Source organism: Eublepharis macularius, chromosome 10 (assembly GCF_028583425.1).
Source record: "Eublepharis macularius isolate TG4126 chromosome 10, MPM_Emac_v1.0, whole genome shotgun sequence".
Taxonomy (NCBI): Eukaryota; Metazoa; Chordata; class Lepidosauria; order Squamata; family Eublepharidae; genus Eublepharis; species Eublepharis macularius.
In genome coordinates, this window is record NC_072799.1 from 66795962 (window position 1) to 66811280 (window position 15319).

The window sequence follows — 15319 nt, forward strand, 5'->3', positions numbered from 1 at the left end:
AAAGTTTTCATGCTGGAAGTAATGTTGCATACCGGCATGGTGCCGAATTCCCCACTCCCCACCAGCCAGTTGGTTTAGTGGGGAACAAAGGGTCCAAGAAAGAAAGTCTACAGCTATAAATAAATAGATACTTATCTTGCAGGACTCTCCTTTAGGAATTTTTCTCCCAGCCTGGCTCACTTCTTGTAGTGCAGCCTGTTGGGGAGAAAACACGCTTCAAGCACTAGAGTGTAATGAGACAAGATATCCCCTCCTCCATTTCTACTAGATTGGAGGTTACCTTATTTTATTCCTTGCTAGTAGTAATAGCAGTTGCAGGAAGGACAATCTGTATTAAGGAAATTATGCAGAAATCAAGAATTAAAATACAGAAAAAGTATTTTAAGCAAAACTATACACACACACACCTCTTTCAAATTCATGAAACGAATAATACAATTGATTCAGTTATGATGATAAAAGGTAGAATTATTAAGCCTTTTAGGAAAGTGGGATAGATGTACTTTGAGATCTTCAACAGTTCAAAACAATAATTACATTAATTTAAATTGCATACAGAAACACACACACACAGAATTACTACAGTTGTTTCAGATGTGTTTATCTTATAGTGCTTCTTTTGGCTACCCTGTTGTTTTTAAAAACTGAAGATGAATAAACAACTGCACTGGAATATACTGCCACTGCCACAGCTGTCTGCAGACCTCTCTCTGTTTTTAAAGTATGACCTTTGGCAATATTGCTTTATGTTTGAGCAACCACAATGGAATACTAAGAGCATTCATCATAACCACTGCAGAGGGTGAGCAGGTATGTCTAAAACTCACCTCTGTGTTTTAGACTGTGTTTTAGACTGAGAATTAATTTCCACCGGTATGCCCCAAACCCAAAAGTTGTTCTTTATACCAGAAAAATGGCCAATTCTATAAAAACAAAATCTTAATATAGTGTTAAAGTAGACAAAAGTATAGGTAAGAAAAGAATTATTAGTACATCAGGAAAAGAGTGTAAGAATGGTTAGTATACTTGCAGGACAATGAATTCAGAACTCTTGTTTAGGATTACTTTGTTGGTTTCCATCATTCGTTCCAATTACCACCAAGGGCAAGATGCCCTAGGAACCCAATAAATCAATAAATTATTTACTCAAAATATTATTATTCGTGTCTTGCTCACCATGTGAATAAAAGATATACAATCAGTCAAATTTTTACAATGTGTACATATACAATTACATAAATACACACATATGTCCCATAATAGCTGCAAAGAGACAATGATAATTCTATAACTTCCTATACAAATTTGCTGGAGTAATGACAGTTCTTGGAATGATTCTTCCTCGTGTCCTCACACTCCAAATATGTGGTGATGCCAACAGGATGGTCAGTATAAGGTAAGTGTTCAAAAACAGCGATGTCAGAAGAGCCTGATAGGATCCCTCTGGATCTCCAGGTAGGTGGCAACGAGCCCGCCAGCTTAGAGTTGCTCGTTTTGGTTTCCCTTCATCCTGGCCTCCTCTATGCACATAATAGTCCTAGTCACACTCTCCAGATAGAAACTTTCCAATTCCAATCAACGCTAATTTACCTGCTGTATCTGGAGAGTGTGACTAGGACTATTATGTGCATAGAGGAGGCCAGGATGAAGGGAAACCAAAACGAGCAACTCTAAGCTGGCGGGCTCGTTGCCACCTACCTGGAGATCCAGAGGGATCCTATCAGGCTCTTCTGACATCGCTGTTTTTGAACACTTACCATATACTGACCATCCTGTTGGCATCACCACATATTTGGAGTGTGAGGACACGAGGAAGAATCATTCCAAGAACTGTCATTACTCCAGCAAATTTGTATAGGAAGTTATAGAATTATCATTGTCTCTTTGCAGCTATTATGGGACATATGTGTGTATTTATGTAATTGTATATGTACACATTGTAAAAATTTGACTGATTGTATATCTTTTATTCACATGGTGAGCAAGACACGAATAATAATATTTTGAGTAAATAATTTATTGATTTATTGGGTTCCTAGGGCATCTTGCCCTTGGTGGTAATTGGCTTTGTTGGGACCCTTTTCTCTTTTTGTGGCTGTTGGTTCCATCATTAGTTCACCTGCAGCAAATTAGTTGCAAGTTTCTGTTTAGTGTGCATGAAGCTTCAGTATTAAACCCATCATTTAATACTTCATATTTGCACTTAGATGAAAATGCGATTTTAGAAGATACTATTACATGCCCAATTTAACACTCAGTAGAATTCAGGTGTTATACGAACTGTCTGAGAATCCCTGATCACTAAAGTGTTTCAGAATTGTTAGGTTTGTTGTTGCATTCTTGTCAATATAATCCAATTTGTATTGAACCAAAGGGGAATGTCAATGAATTTCAACTACTCATCAGCAAAAATAAATGAAAATACCAAAAGATGGCTGCAGGGATAAGCTAATACTTTGGCCGTTTTCACACGCGCCCCAGGAAATTGTGCAAACTCACGGCATGAAGTGTCTTCCTAGCACGATCTCCCAGCATGATCCCCTTTAATGACCCGATAACATCAGAAAAAGTGCCATTAAATAGGATCATGCTGAGAAATCACGCTAGGAAGACACTTTTATGCCGTGAGTTTTGTGAGATCTTCTGGGCACGTGGCCGTGTGAAAACGGATTTTGTGTTCAGAGCCTTCTCGGTTATGGCACCAATATTATGGATGGTCTTTCCAGTGACATTTGTCTGTCCCCTTCTTTCACTGTGAAGGCTTTTTTGTTTGGGCTGCCAGTCCCTCAATGATCCTTCCTTCTTGCCTTTCTCCCAAGCTTCCCCTGCCCCGTGCAAAAAGAGCGGAAGTGGAAGAGTTTCCCATTTTGTCTGTTCCACATGGACGTATTTTGTCAATGTGAGGTGGCAGAAATGGGAAAATGGTCCCCCCTTCACTGTTTTTGCTATTGTAGTCTAACAATGTTGTTACCTGTGTTGGAAGAGGTGGATTCAGCGTTGTCCCTTTCCTCAGGTTTCACAGGGGGACAAACCAAAGGGTAAGAAAGATAGAGGTCAGGGCACTCTGTTTACTGTTTGCTGTTTTCTGCTCTGCGTGTCCTTTGATATGTAGATTGCTATTTTCAGGATTTCCTCCTCCTGACTTTCTCCCTCTCAGTTCTTCTTTTCCTGGCATTGTTCTAGGCAACATCTCTTTCCTTTCCTCCCTCCATCTTGGAAACATGGATGCAGGACTTGTCCTAGCATCCATGTCCATCCTTAGACTACATAGGTAGTTAGGATCTGTCTCTCCTCCTTTCCTATCAGAGTATGGAGTTCCTACAATAAAGAACTCTTATTTCTTTTCTAAACATAAGCAAGTGTATGCTTTTTGTTATTTTCTCCCCTGCACACACAGCAGCCAGCAGAACCAGCTCACAACTACCTATAATCACACTTCCTATGCCAAACGATAGACTCTGCTAACGGCCCAAACATGGAATCCTTTAATTAGGTTTCTGGGGCCTACATATGATTTATCAACCTGTCCTGAGCACGTTCACAAGGAGGACGGGTTAGAAATGTAATACGTTAAATTAAAAATGCTTGGGAGAAAGGTAGGAGCTCTCCCTCCCCTGACAGCAGCTTTCCAAGTCCATTTGGGATCTCCTTTTTTAGGCAAGCCATTCTCCAAAGCTGCTGTGTGTCTGCACGAGCCTGGGTTGGCTTGCGAAAGAAGTAATGTTGAGAGTGACCTTCAAGATCAGTATTGTCTACTCTGCCTGGCAGTGGGGCTGTCCAGGGTCCTGGGCAGAGGTCTGTCACACCACTTGCTGCCTGATTCTTTTAACCGTGGAGATACCAGGGATAGGACCTTCTGCATGCCAAGCTGATGCGCTCTTACTGACCCACAGCCCCACACTCTGTTTCTCAAAATCTTTATAACTTAAAAAAAAAATGTCACCAGAGATGCTGCAGTTTCTCTTAGACTATGTAAAAGCTGCAGACAAAATCCACCCTCTTTATCTGCTTAAAACACTGCAATTTTTTTCATAATCAAGATATTGAGTCAGTAACAGGAAAATGTGAGCAAGGTCCTGTTTCAACCTGAAAGTAAATCATTAACACCAGTATTTCTATAGATTAACATTTCATTCTATCATTTGTTAAATTCTCCATTTGTTTCAGCATAACAGTCAATAGGTTATGGCGTTAATATCTCTGTTTGTTTAATGAAACAGTTCTATTTATTCATACCTGAGTAATGACTATGTACACACAGTGAATCTGCAAAAGCAAGGAACATATAGTATCTACTTCCCCTACCTGGTAACCTTGGAAGCGGAAGTGATTGGAGAAAATTATCAGTTTGATATGCACTTGCCCTACCTCTACATATCAAGGCAGTACTTGACTTTTCAGCCTCTGTTCCTGAACCAAGCTTCATACTAGCTTTGTATTTGAAGCCTTGTGGCCAAAATGTATAGCATGAATTATGTAAGTACAAAATATTTTTAATTTTGAAGTTATTTACTGCTTTGCTGCAAGTATTAACAGGAATCCAGCGTGGACAATCTGTCATCAATTGCCATATTATTTATGAATTTGTTTCTCTGTCTACAACAGGGGTCTGCATTCTTTTTGGCCAAAGTACCAAAAAGACCCACATTGTGTATCTCTGTGTTGGCAAACAAAAAAGGGAAAGAGATGATAGCTGAATCTGAGTAAACTGAGTCGTGGTGGCACTGCCAGTGGCTCAGGAGCTTGCCTTAATTTAATTTAATTAATTTAATTTATTGTATTTATATTCCGCCCTCCCTGCTTTCGCAGGCTGAGGGCGGATAACAGAATACAAACATACACATCATTAAAAAACACAATCATCTCATCTACATCTATTACATATAAATAATTTTTAAAAAATTTAAAAAGCAGCACATAGCAAAAGTTTAGTGTATCACACAGCGGTGTTACCAGAGCAAATCCATGCCGTAATAATAAGTGTGGCAGCAGCATCTGCGTTCACATGGGGGAATAGTTTAACCCTTATTCCCTTGGGTGTCTGTTGCCTGCTGTTTAGCGGGTTGCTGATGTGTTGTGGGCAAGATGCGGTTGTCCAGAGATGGAAGTCATATTCTGTGTGTAGTTTACAAGATAAACTGCAGTGGGCACAATTCATCATCAAGCGCTGGTGCTTGGTGTTCATCATTCACTATGCACATTCTACTGAAATGAACAGGGATTGAAAAATGTCCAAGTAGCATCTAACCTCTCTTGTCTTCGTGTAATTTTACAGCCTGGTCATAGACTCATTAACATTGATAGGAATAACAGCATGTTAATATTGAATTATAAACATTGGGTTCCATTTTTCTAACAGCAAATTTATGTATCTTGTTTGAAATACACATATACATCTTGTTTGATTGCCTTCCTTGAAAATATCCTAACTAAGGAAGGAGGATTAATTAAATAAGTAAAGACCGAATAAAAAAGAGGAAATAGAAATGACCTTACCATTTTCCCCTAATTCTCGGTATATTTTTATGGTAGAAGTACATATGCACATTCTAACCACAATCCTGTACTGAGGCAGATGCAACTCAGTTCTGTTTATATTTACTAAAGTCCAGGTTCAACAGGACTTAGACAGCAATTATAAACTGGTCAACTAAGGTCTATTCACTAGGGCTTACGCCCAGTAAAGTGTTCTTAAGATTGCACTGTTACTCTCAAGGTAATGTCCCAGGATAGCTCAGGTTGCCAATCTCTTGGTGGAGGCTGAAGATCTCCAAAAATTGCAACTGATCTTCAGACAAGAGAGATCAATTTCCTTGGTGAAAATGGCTCTGGTGGAGGGTGGATTCTATGGCATTATACCCTGCTGAGGTCCCTCCCCTCCCGAAACCTCACCCCCTCTAGGCTTCATCCCCACAATCTCTAGGAATTTCCCTATCTGGAGCTGGCAACCCTAAGGATAGCAGCATTGTCCTCATTTCATTTCAGCAGGTCCCACCATCTTATTTACATTTTGTTTCTTTGGAGGCTTCATAGGAAATGATGGGTGTACTGAAACCTCCAAATGCATAATTTTGGGCTTCAGTGCATACTGCAGCCCTTACTTTCTGCTGGAAAATGATGCCATTTCTTCCCCTGCCAGCCAAGTGAGCAGGGTCAGGTCAGGGGGCAGCAGGTGTGGGCCCTCAGCAGGGGGGTGGCAAAGCTATTACCTTGGTTTTTATGAAAACATGCTATCTCAAGAGATTTAGTAAGTTTAGCTACATTTGATTATATTAGAATATATATATTCTATATATTATAGATATGTATAATATGTATTTTGGTTTTAGGCCTAAGAGTCTCTCTACATGAGATATCTGACACATAAAGAACATGTTGGTAGATGCAACGTTAGCTGGGAAGGGTGGTTTATATATACACAACTTTATGAGCTGGTGACTTTGACAAGCACTATATGATATATTCACTGACAGAAAGTGTTACATATATATATATATATATATATATATATATATATATATATATATATATATATATATATATATATATATATATAACACTTTATATACATATACATATACATAACACACACATATATATATGTAACACATATATATATGTAACACAGTGAATATGATATATTCACTGACAGAAAGTGTTACATATATATATATGTGTGTGTGTGTGTGTGTGTAACACTTTCTGTCAGTGAATATATCATATAGTGCTTGTCAAAGTCACCAGCTCATAAAGTTGTGCCATACTGAATAAAGTTAACTGAGTCTGACAATAAATATGTGGGTGTGTGGGCAATTGCACCTCTTAAAGAGTTCATTATTAATATTATTAGCAATATTTTATTCTTACAAAATGTTTTTTAGTGCATGCCTCACAAATTTCCTTGAAAAAATAATCAATACAGGAATTTCTAAGGCGTGAACAGTGATTTCTTTCTTAGTATACATGAGAAGACAAATACTTGCCCTAATTATTTGAACTGCATTCACAATGGATTGCCACCAGTCCTGGTAATTGTTTTAGCACCGTACTATTCAAGTTTGTTTCTTTAATTTCTGTTTAACCAACTTCAACATTTGAATAACGTTGTATTTTGGTTTTAGGCCTAAGAGTCTCTCTACATGAGATATCTGACACGTAAAGAACACGTTGGTAGATGCAACGTTAGCCAGGAAGGGTGGTTTAAAAAGAGAGCCAGTGGCAGGGCAAAGGCCTTGCTATAAACTGGAGCTGTATGAAAGGCGCTACTGGAATCAAATCTTGATTTCTCCATTAGTCTCACTTTTGCAAATCATCACTGACTGAACAATTCTAACGCAGCTGAGTATATTACATAACTAAAGTGCAGACTAGGTAATGTTCTCAACTGCCTGTCAACCAGAGATATATCTTTATTTTGAGAGCCAAATGCAGCCTAATAAGAGCCCAACAAACCTATTTATGTTATCGCTCTGGAACCTGACATGCAGGGCTGGTGCCAGGGTTTCTGGCACCTGAGGTGAGATACCTACTTGCGCCCCTCACCCTGTGCGATGATGTCACTTGTGACATCATTGCACAGGAGCGTCCCCCTCACCTGAGGTGGGCCACAGTGGCAAAGGGGCAGGGAGGCGGCCCACGTCCCTGCTTGCTTCCCCACTCAGTACTGCGCAGCCTGGGTGCCCGGCTCGCCAAAAGCCGAGCCGAGGCAGGCAGCAGCGGCAAAGGAACAAAGAGGCGAGCAGGGACACAGCCCGTTTCCAATCTGGGGGGGGGGTCATCAGGGGCCAGCATGGTGTCTCCTTCAGAGTTCAGTGCTCAAGGTGGCTGCCGGCACCACCTCCATGGAAGCACCGGGCTTGCTGACATGGCATAAGGCACAGAAAGTGCAAAGTTCAGTGAGGTATGTGGAATAGTGCAGAACCCATATCACAGAGGTACAAGCAGAATGTCTTCGGCTCAAATCTAAGTTCAAGGCATAGAGTGGCTGGAAGGTTTTAAGTACGCCACTGTCTTTCAGACCTCCCCTGCTTCACCCAACCATTCTGTAATATGAGGTTAATAATGGGCCTGCCTTACAGGGTCACTCTAAGGATTATTAAAGCAAGATTATGCAAACTGTTTTGAATATTTACTATACTGTACTCTGATTACCAATGATCACATCCAGAAAATGAATACTTATACAACACGGACATTTCAAAAAAAACCTTTTCAAACTACTTATTTCAGGAAAATATACAAGATTTCATATCTAAGCTTATATGTTTTAAGAAACAGGCTATTATTCCAAGCTATAAAAAGGCATCCATCAAATATAACAAATTCATACAATAAAACCCAACTCCCCTTAGCTATTTTTTGTTCTAGCAATAAAGCAGTTTCACAAAGGACTTATTTGCAGAAGCAGATCTAATTCATACGTATAAAATGTAGTTTGCTTTAAAGCCTGAATTCTCAGCTGAAAAACATTGTCTAAGGAAATCTAACTTCCATTGTTTCTTATCAGAATGACTTACTAAACAAATATTATTATAAGGTTGTTCGTACGTCAGATTGCTTTTGCAGTCACAGGATCATAAAAATATTGGAACCTGTAGATGTTGGGTTATTTGTGGAACCAGCAGCTCTAAGATAATTTTAGCATCTCACATGTTCATAGAGTGCTTCTTCACAATTATGTGGTACCAGGTAATGTGGCAACCTGCGAAAGAGCCTTCTATGGAATTCCCTAGCAATGACAATTTGTCTGTTCCTTCCTATCATTGTCTTCCGTTGGCTGAGCATTTCTCTATTTTGTATGGTATCCCCTCACTGATTCTCATCGACCTTTCCTTCCATTCATGTTTTTGTGTTCTATTTTAATTGTGTGTGTGTATTAAAAAATATCTGAATCTGAATATCTGCGTTTTCTGACTGAATGTCAGAATAATTGTCATAATCAAGAACCAGCTAACTAACAAACATAAGCAAACAAACAAACTTGTAATTGATCATATTCTGGAGTGTGAACTTTTCACAAACTGGCATTCAAGCTCAGTACATATTGCAGCAACATGACTTTGACGTTGCTGATTCCACATTGCTACCAGTAACATTTAATGCAATATGATTATCTGGTTTGGGCCCTGTTATTATCCCCACACCCTATGAGGGTGATTTGTTGTGGGGACTGGGAAAATCTCATCATGGGTTTCTGGAAGCAATGGTCCAGAGTGGAAGGACCATTGCTTCCAGAAACCCATGATGAGATTTTCCCAGTCCCCACAACAAATCACCCTCATAGGGTGATTGTTGTGGGGATAATAACAGGGCTCATTTTGAGGGGGAACACACAGGAATGCAGTTCCGGCAGTTCCCCAAAGAGGTCACGTCAGGTGGCCCCGCCCACCTGCCTCTCGGCCATTTTGGGCCCATTTCAGCCTGGATCGGGCCTCTGACAGGTGGTGGATCACTCTCCCGCTCATCAGCGGCCCAATCCTGACCATTTTGGGCCCCTTTTCAGCCCCTTTTTGCCATTTTGGGCCCAATGTCAGCCCTGAATGACCAGGATTGGGTCCAAAACAGCCAGAATAGGTGACATCAGGGGGTGTGGCATAAGCAAATCAGTTATACTAATGACACACTTCCGGTGATGGCAAGAGGCGTGGCATATGCTAATAAGTTATGCTGAGTTTTGCTAATGAGTTCCTCCAGCTCTTTTTCTATGAAATGACCCCTGGATAATAATAACATACTTTGTAAACTGATCTGAGTGGGTGTTAAGTTGTCCTGAAGGGCAGTATATAAATCAAATGTTGTTGTTGTTGCTGCTGCTGTTGTCTTTCTGGCTGCCATCCTTTAACCAGTAGCAGCACAAGAGTTACTATATTATGAGTACCTAGCTTTTCTAATTCAATAAGAAAGTTTTAAAGTAATACATTCTAAACCAAAGCAACATAAGTCCACATTGGGAAAATTCCAGAAAGATAACTGGACAACTCTAAAGTAAATGAAATTGCAACCTATAACATCAATGGACTCGAATTCATTTTGCTCCTTAAACCATTATTAAAGTTACCTCTGTTGCATTCAAGGCATATCAATCTTACCTACAAAAGAGGGGTGCATACTCCATTTACGAGAGTTTCTTCAGTGCCACACTACATATTCATTATTCTGAACATATGGGCTACTGAAAGAAGTGGTGTAGTGGTTAGGGGGTTGCCCCAGGATCCGGGAAGCCCAGGTTCAAATCCCCTCTCTGCTATGAAAGTTCACTGGGTGACCTTGGGCTGTTCATACCCTCTCAGCCTAACAGGGTTTTTATGAGGATAAAATAGATGAGAAGAGAATGATGTGAGCTGCTTTGGGATGCTACTGAGGAGAACGGCAGAGAATAAATAACTAAATAAAAATAAAGTGGGAAGCTTTCACTTATAGAAGCTGTGCAGAAACATAGGCAGTCACACTAGCTCCTTGTTGAGGCAAATAGTTCAGTTCCCTTATCCTACTGAAATGAAAACAATACTGAACAGTCCTGAAATTATTACAGAAAGCTGAATGGTCTTTGTGGGGTACACAATTTTGTATTTTCAAATTCTTGTTATATTGAAATGTCTGATAATCTAAGGCTAAACTTCAATGCCCATAACTCTGACTGAACACTTTGGCCGTGTTCAGAGGAAACAAGCAGCGTAAATAAAGCAGAAGTTATAACATTGCTTTGCTTTCCCACTTCTTTTTTTAAAAAAAACTTTCAATACTTCATTTACTAAAACCAAGGATCATAATAAGAAAACAAAAATTTTACATCAAGAAATAAGAAAGATTTAGAGCAACTAATCCAAAACGTACAATACAAATGAAAGTACATTGTTATGTCTGCTGTAACACAGTTAAGATTACCATAAAAAGCATTTTTACATTAAGTCGCAATGTAACATACACTCCAATTATGAAAGCAGCATCTCTACAGTTCTACTCTTTTTTTCCAGTCACTTTTGGGTGTTATTGTAGGCTTCAGCCTCTTTGTCAACTTGATTCTTGCACTTGTTGCAGTCTCATTATTTTGACACGAAGAAAATAGTATAAGTACTTTCACTTTTTACTATTATCAGATAATGTTGCCTTTGACAGTTGCTTTAAAGCTACCTGATGTAAATAAGCAACTCAGATCTCTTTTGAAATCAAGGCACAATTTATAACACAGCATGCAGTTCAAAATGTTTGTGTCATATACCACTTAGACGTTTCTGCAGAGAATGCTCAAGACAGAGGGAAGGGCCTAAGGCATTATAGGGCAGTATGGGGCTCCAGCTACTACTTGAAGAATGCAGTCAGACATCACTAAACCATATGTAAACTCTAATTCAGTATAACACAAATGCATGCCTTTGCCTCTCCTTCCTTTCCTTTCCCTTCTCACATCGGGTGCAAAAACAAATGTCAATAGTGGTGTCCAAATAGTGTCTGAATGCAGGCGCCTGTTTGAATGGCTTTTGTTTGTCCGCCACACAAGCCAGACTCTAAGCAAAGGTTGAATCTCAATTTAGAATCCCAGGTTGCAGGAAACAAACTCCAAATCAGTCAGGCCCCTTTATTCAAAGTAGTCAGACATTGTTTTCAGCTGGGCTTTGTTTTCATACTCTGCATGAGAAGGAAGGGAAAGGAAGCATGTGAGCACAACGAATGAGCTGTGTCCCTCCCTGTAACAGTGAATTGGTGTTTAATTATAGCTCAGCATGATGCCTGTGTGCAACCAAGATGCATAGCATTTCAGAAACTGTATGGTGACTCCACATCTTTTCATTGGCTTGGTACAGACCATACAAGCTATCTTCTAGTCACACCTAGGGAACAGCTTATATCCTCCTGTTTTCCATTCTCTGGATAGCATTTCATATGCTTCAGCATTTTGTCTAAAACTAGCCATTTAAATAAGACTTGCCCACCAGCTCGCTCAGGTTTCAAATCTTGACTGTAAAGATAGCCAAGGCTACAATGCCAGTGCAGACCTACTATTGCTCCAGAGGAAAGAGAGAACTCAACCCTATAAAGGAAAACAAGAGGGGAAGGAATTACAGGAGACTTATTCTCAATCTCCTGGCCCGTATTGATAGTGGGGGGGGGGGGGAACCTTAATTTGTACTAGATTAATATTAAGGTAGTTTTTTCAAGTTCAATTTGTGTGTGTGGGGGGGATGATTACTGGTAGTCTTTCCGTTTCTTTTATCTTTAGGATGGCGTAGTAGCCCATCATCCACAATACTTTTTTATCTGTCTCACAGCAGTTGCAAGCACATGTTTTCTATTTTGGAGAGGGAAACTAGAGACTCCATAGGTTCTTATTCACTTTGATTTATGATGTGCTCTCCCATCCTGAAAAACATTTTAGACTAATCTACAGAAGTTGTTGTGATGTGATTGCTGTGTCAACGCTGTTGGGAATCCAACAATGGCTCGAGTATAATGCCTTTTCTAATAATTCACTCTGATCGATGGGGAGGTGTTACGTGAATATTTCAAAGCCTGGCAAGATATCTCGTTTCACCAGAGAGCATTTAAATTCTTATTTCTAAACTTTGCAAGGTTTTTTTTTGTCCTTGCAAAAGATTTGTACTTGTAGCATTATGATTTTTAAAGTGGTACTTTAGAAGAAAATATTCTACTTAATATTGATTTCGACTAAGACAGCATCAGAAGGAAAAACAATATGCTGTCTTGGGTTAATGATTTTTAGAAACTCCTCAAAGGAGAAGCTGAAATACAGACAAATTTTTGACTATCTCATTTTTTATTTGCTTTCTTTCAATAAGCTACAGAAGCAGTTTGCATGTCTTGAAAAAGTAAGCGACCTTAAACTCAAAGTTCAAAAGCCATATGGTCCCCAGGATTAATTGTATTTCAAATGGTCTAACTAGGGGCCAAACTACAAGTGACGAATGACACAGGTTGGACACTTGTCAGCTTCCCTCAAGTTTTGATGGGAAATGTAGACAGCTTGGCGGAATGTTGGACAAGTGACAGCTGAAAAGTCCATTGGGCAGCAGTCGGAGAGCCAAGCTTCAAGACCAGGATGCCTACATTTCCCATCAAATCTTGAGGGAAGCTGACAAGTGTCCAACCTGTGTCATTTGTCACTTGTAGCTTGGCCCTAGAAGTAACTGGGAAATCCATGACCAGTGCCTATACATTTCCTTTAAAATAGCAGCACAAGGGAACAATCTGCTTCCAGAAAATAAAGCAAGGAAAGGGAATTCTCTCTTCCCCCCAGCACAGATGATGCACCCCCTTTCTGAATCAGGCTCTTCACATCAAGTACTGCCATTAAAAGCAAACAAGCTCAAGAGATCTTTTTCTGGATCTCCTGGCATTATGTCTAGTTTTGCCCTGGTGCACTGATCAAAATGATTTGTGTATATTTCACCCAGTTACTTACAAAAATTCACTTATAATGTAATAGTAGAGGTGTGCATAATAAAAAAATGAGCCAATACACATAGAACTCACTGGTTAAAGCAGCTTCCAGAACGCTGAACCAAATCTGGGAAACATGGCTGTAATGACTCCCCCCTGCTGAAAAGTGTGTGTGTTTCATTTCGGTTCTTACCACTCAGAGTCTTGGACTAGCATCTGAATGGCTCAAGTTCAAATCTCTGCTATAGAAGTTTGCTGGGTGACCTTGGACCAGTCATACACTCTCAGCCTAGACTACTTCAGAGGGGTGCTGGGAGGATAAAATGGAGAAGGAAAGAATGTTGTAAGCCATTTTGTGTCCCCACTGGGAAGGAAAGGTGGTACAAATGAAGTTATATAAATAAAAATAAATAACAGCAGCAGAAAACAGGGTTGCACTTACCTGTAACTGTTGTTCATTGAGTGGTGTCCTGCTCAGGCACACATGGGAACTGCGTATGTGAAGGCCAGCCACAGATGTTCCAAAGCTCCTAGAGGCACAAGATGCTCGCTAGCCTTTCCCCCCAGGCACAGCTATAAGAGGCAGGGCGAGTGGCTCCCTTCTTTAGTTCTCTAAGCCACCTGGTGAAAAGGAAGGTAAGAAAAAGAGCACACGGTTTGGAAGGGGAGAAGGATGTGTGCCTTCACAGAAGACTACTCAATGAACAACAGTTACCAGTAAGTGCGACCCTGTTTTCATCATTGTGTCTTCTGTGCAATCCCACATGGGAGATTAGCAAGCTAATTTACCCAGAAGGTGGGCATGAAGCTCTTTAATAGAAGAGACTCTTCAAGACAGCCTTGCCCACAGCTTCATCCTTTCCAGAGTCTACATCAATGGCTGTCCTGATTACTGATTCACACAGACTGCAGGCAGGGGAAGTTCCCTAGTTGTCAGAGCAGGTCAAATCACAGTTCCAAGGTTCAGGCACAGGTTAGACAACGCTCACAGTTTCAAGTCCAAAGGAAGTACTACTAGAATCAATAACAGACCAAGATCAAAGATGAGGAACTAAGTTCCAAACACACCTGCAAGATCAGTAGTAAGCAGATGCATTGCTTCCACACAGCCACTCCCTTCTCTGCTGCTTTTAAGCCTCACGCTGCTCAGCCACTTGTGCTGCATCATGCACCTGCCAGCTGTCTCAGTCTTGCTCCTGCAAGCACTCATCATCACTAATGATGCTGGGCCAGTGCTGTGCTGCTAGCCTGGCACTGCACCTTTTGGCTTGGAGGGCTCTCCTAGCCCTCCTCTGATGGCACTTTCAAGGCCCTGGTGATGAGGGGGGAGAGCTGGCTGGTGCCTGGCTCCCTATTGCTGGCCCAGGGCTGGGAAGCTGAGGGGGAGAGCTGGCTGGTGCCTGACTCTCTGCTGCTGGCCCAGGGCTGGGAAGCTGAGGGGCCGATGTGCTGGGACCTGGCTGTGGATCCATGTCTGATCCTTCAGAGACTGCCTCCTCCGGCAGTGCCTCTGCCACTGGCTGTGGATCTGGGTCAGGTTTGCCGGCTGCCTCTTCCTCAGAAGAATCCTCTAAGTCTCTTTACTCTGCTGGCCCAGTCTGGTCCATGACAATGGCATAATGCTTGATGAATGTGGATGGTGCAGACCAGGTGGCCAACTTACACAATTCTACTAGAGGGATGCACAAGTTGAAGGCTAGCAAGGTGGATTAAAAAGAGCAAGAGCCTAGTAGTACGTATAAGACTAACAAAACTAGTGGTAAGGTATGAGCTTTTGTGCAAAACAGATAGTAATGGGGCTGAGACCAAGTTGTTGCCTGTGGCCCAAGGAGAAAATCTTTTCTATTTGATGGTTGTTGTGGGTTTTCCGGGCTGTATTGCTGTGGTCTTGGCATTGTAGTTCCTGACGTTTCGCCAGCAGCTG

The 15319-nt window shown here is 40.8% G+C and overlaps 1 protein-coding gene across 1 annotated transcript in view; it reads left to right on the forward strand.

Moving 5' to 3' along the window:
• Positions 1-4389: 4389 nt before the first annotated feature.
• ANXA10 (annexin A10) overlaps positions 4390-15319 on the forward strand; it is a 52758-nt gene continuing 41828 nt past the window's right edge. The window contains exon 1 of the mRNA XM_054990305.1: positions 4390-4476. Coding sequence (XP_054846280.1) covers positions 4459-4476 — 18 coding nt within the window. The 5' untranslated portion in view covers positions 4390-4458. The remainder of the gene's footprint in view (positions 4477-15319) is intronic.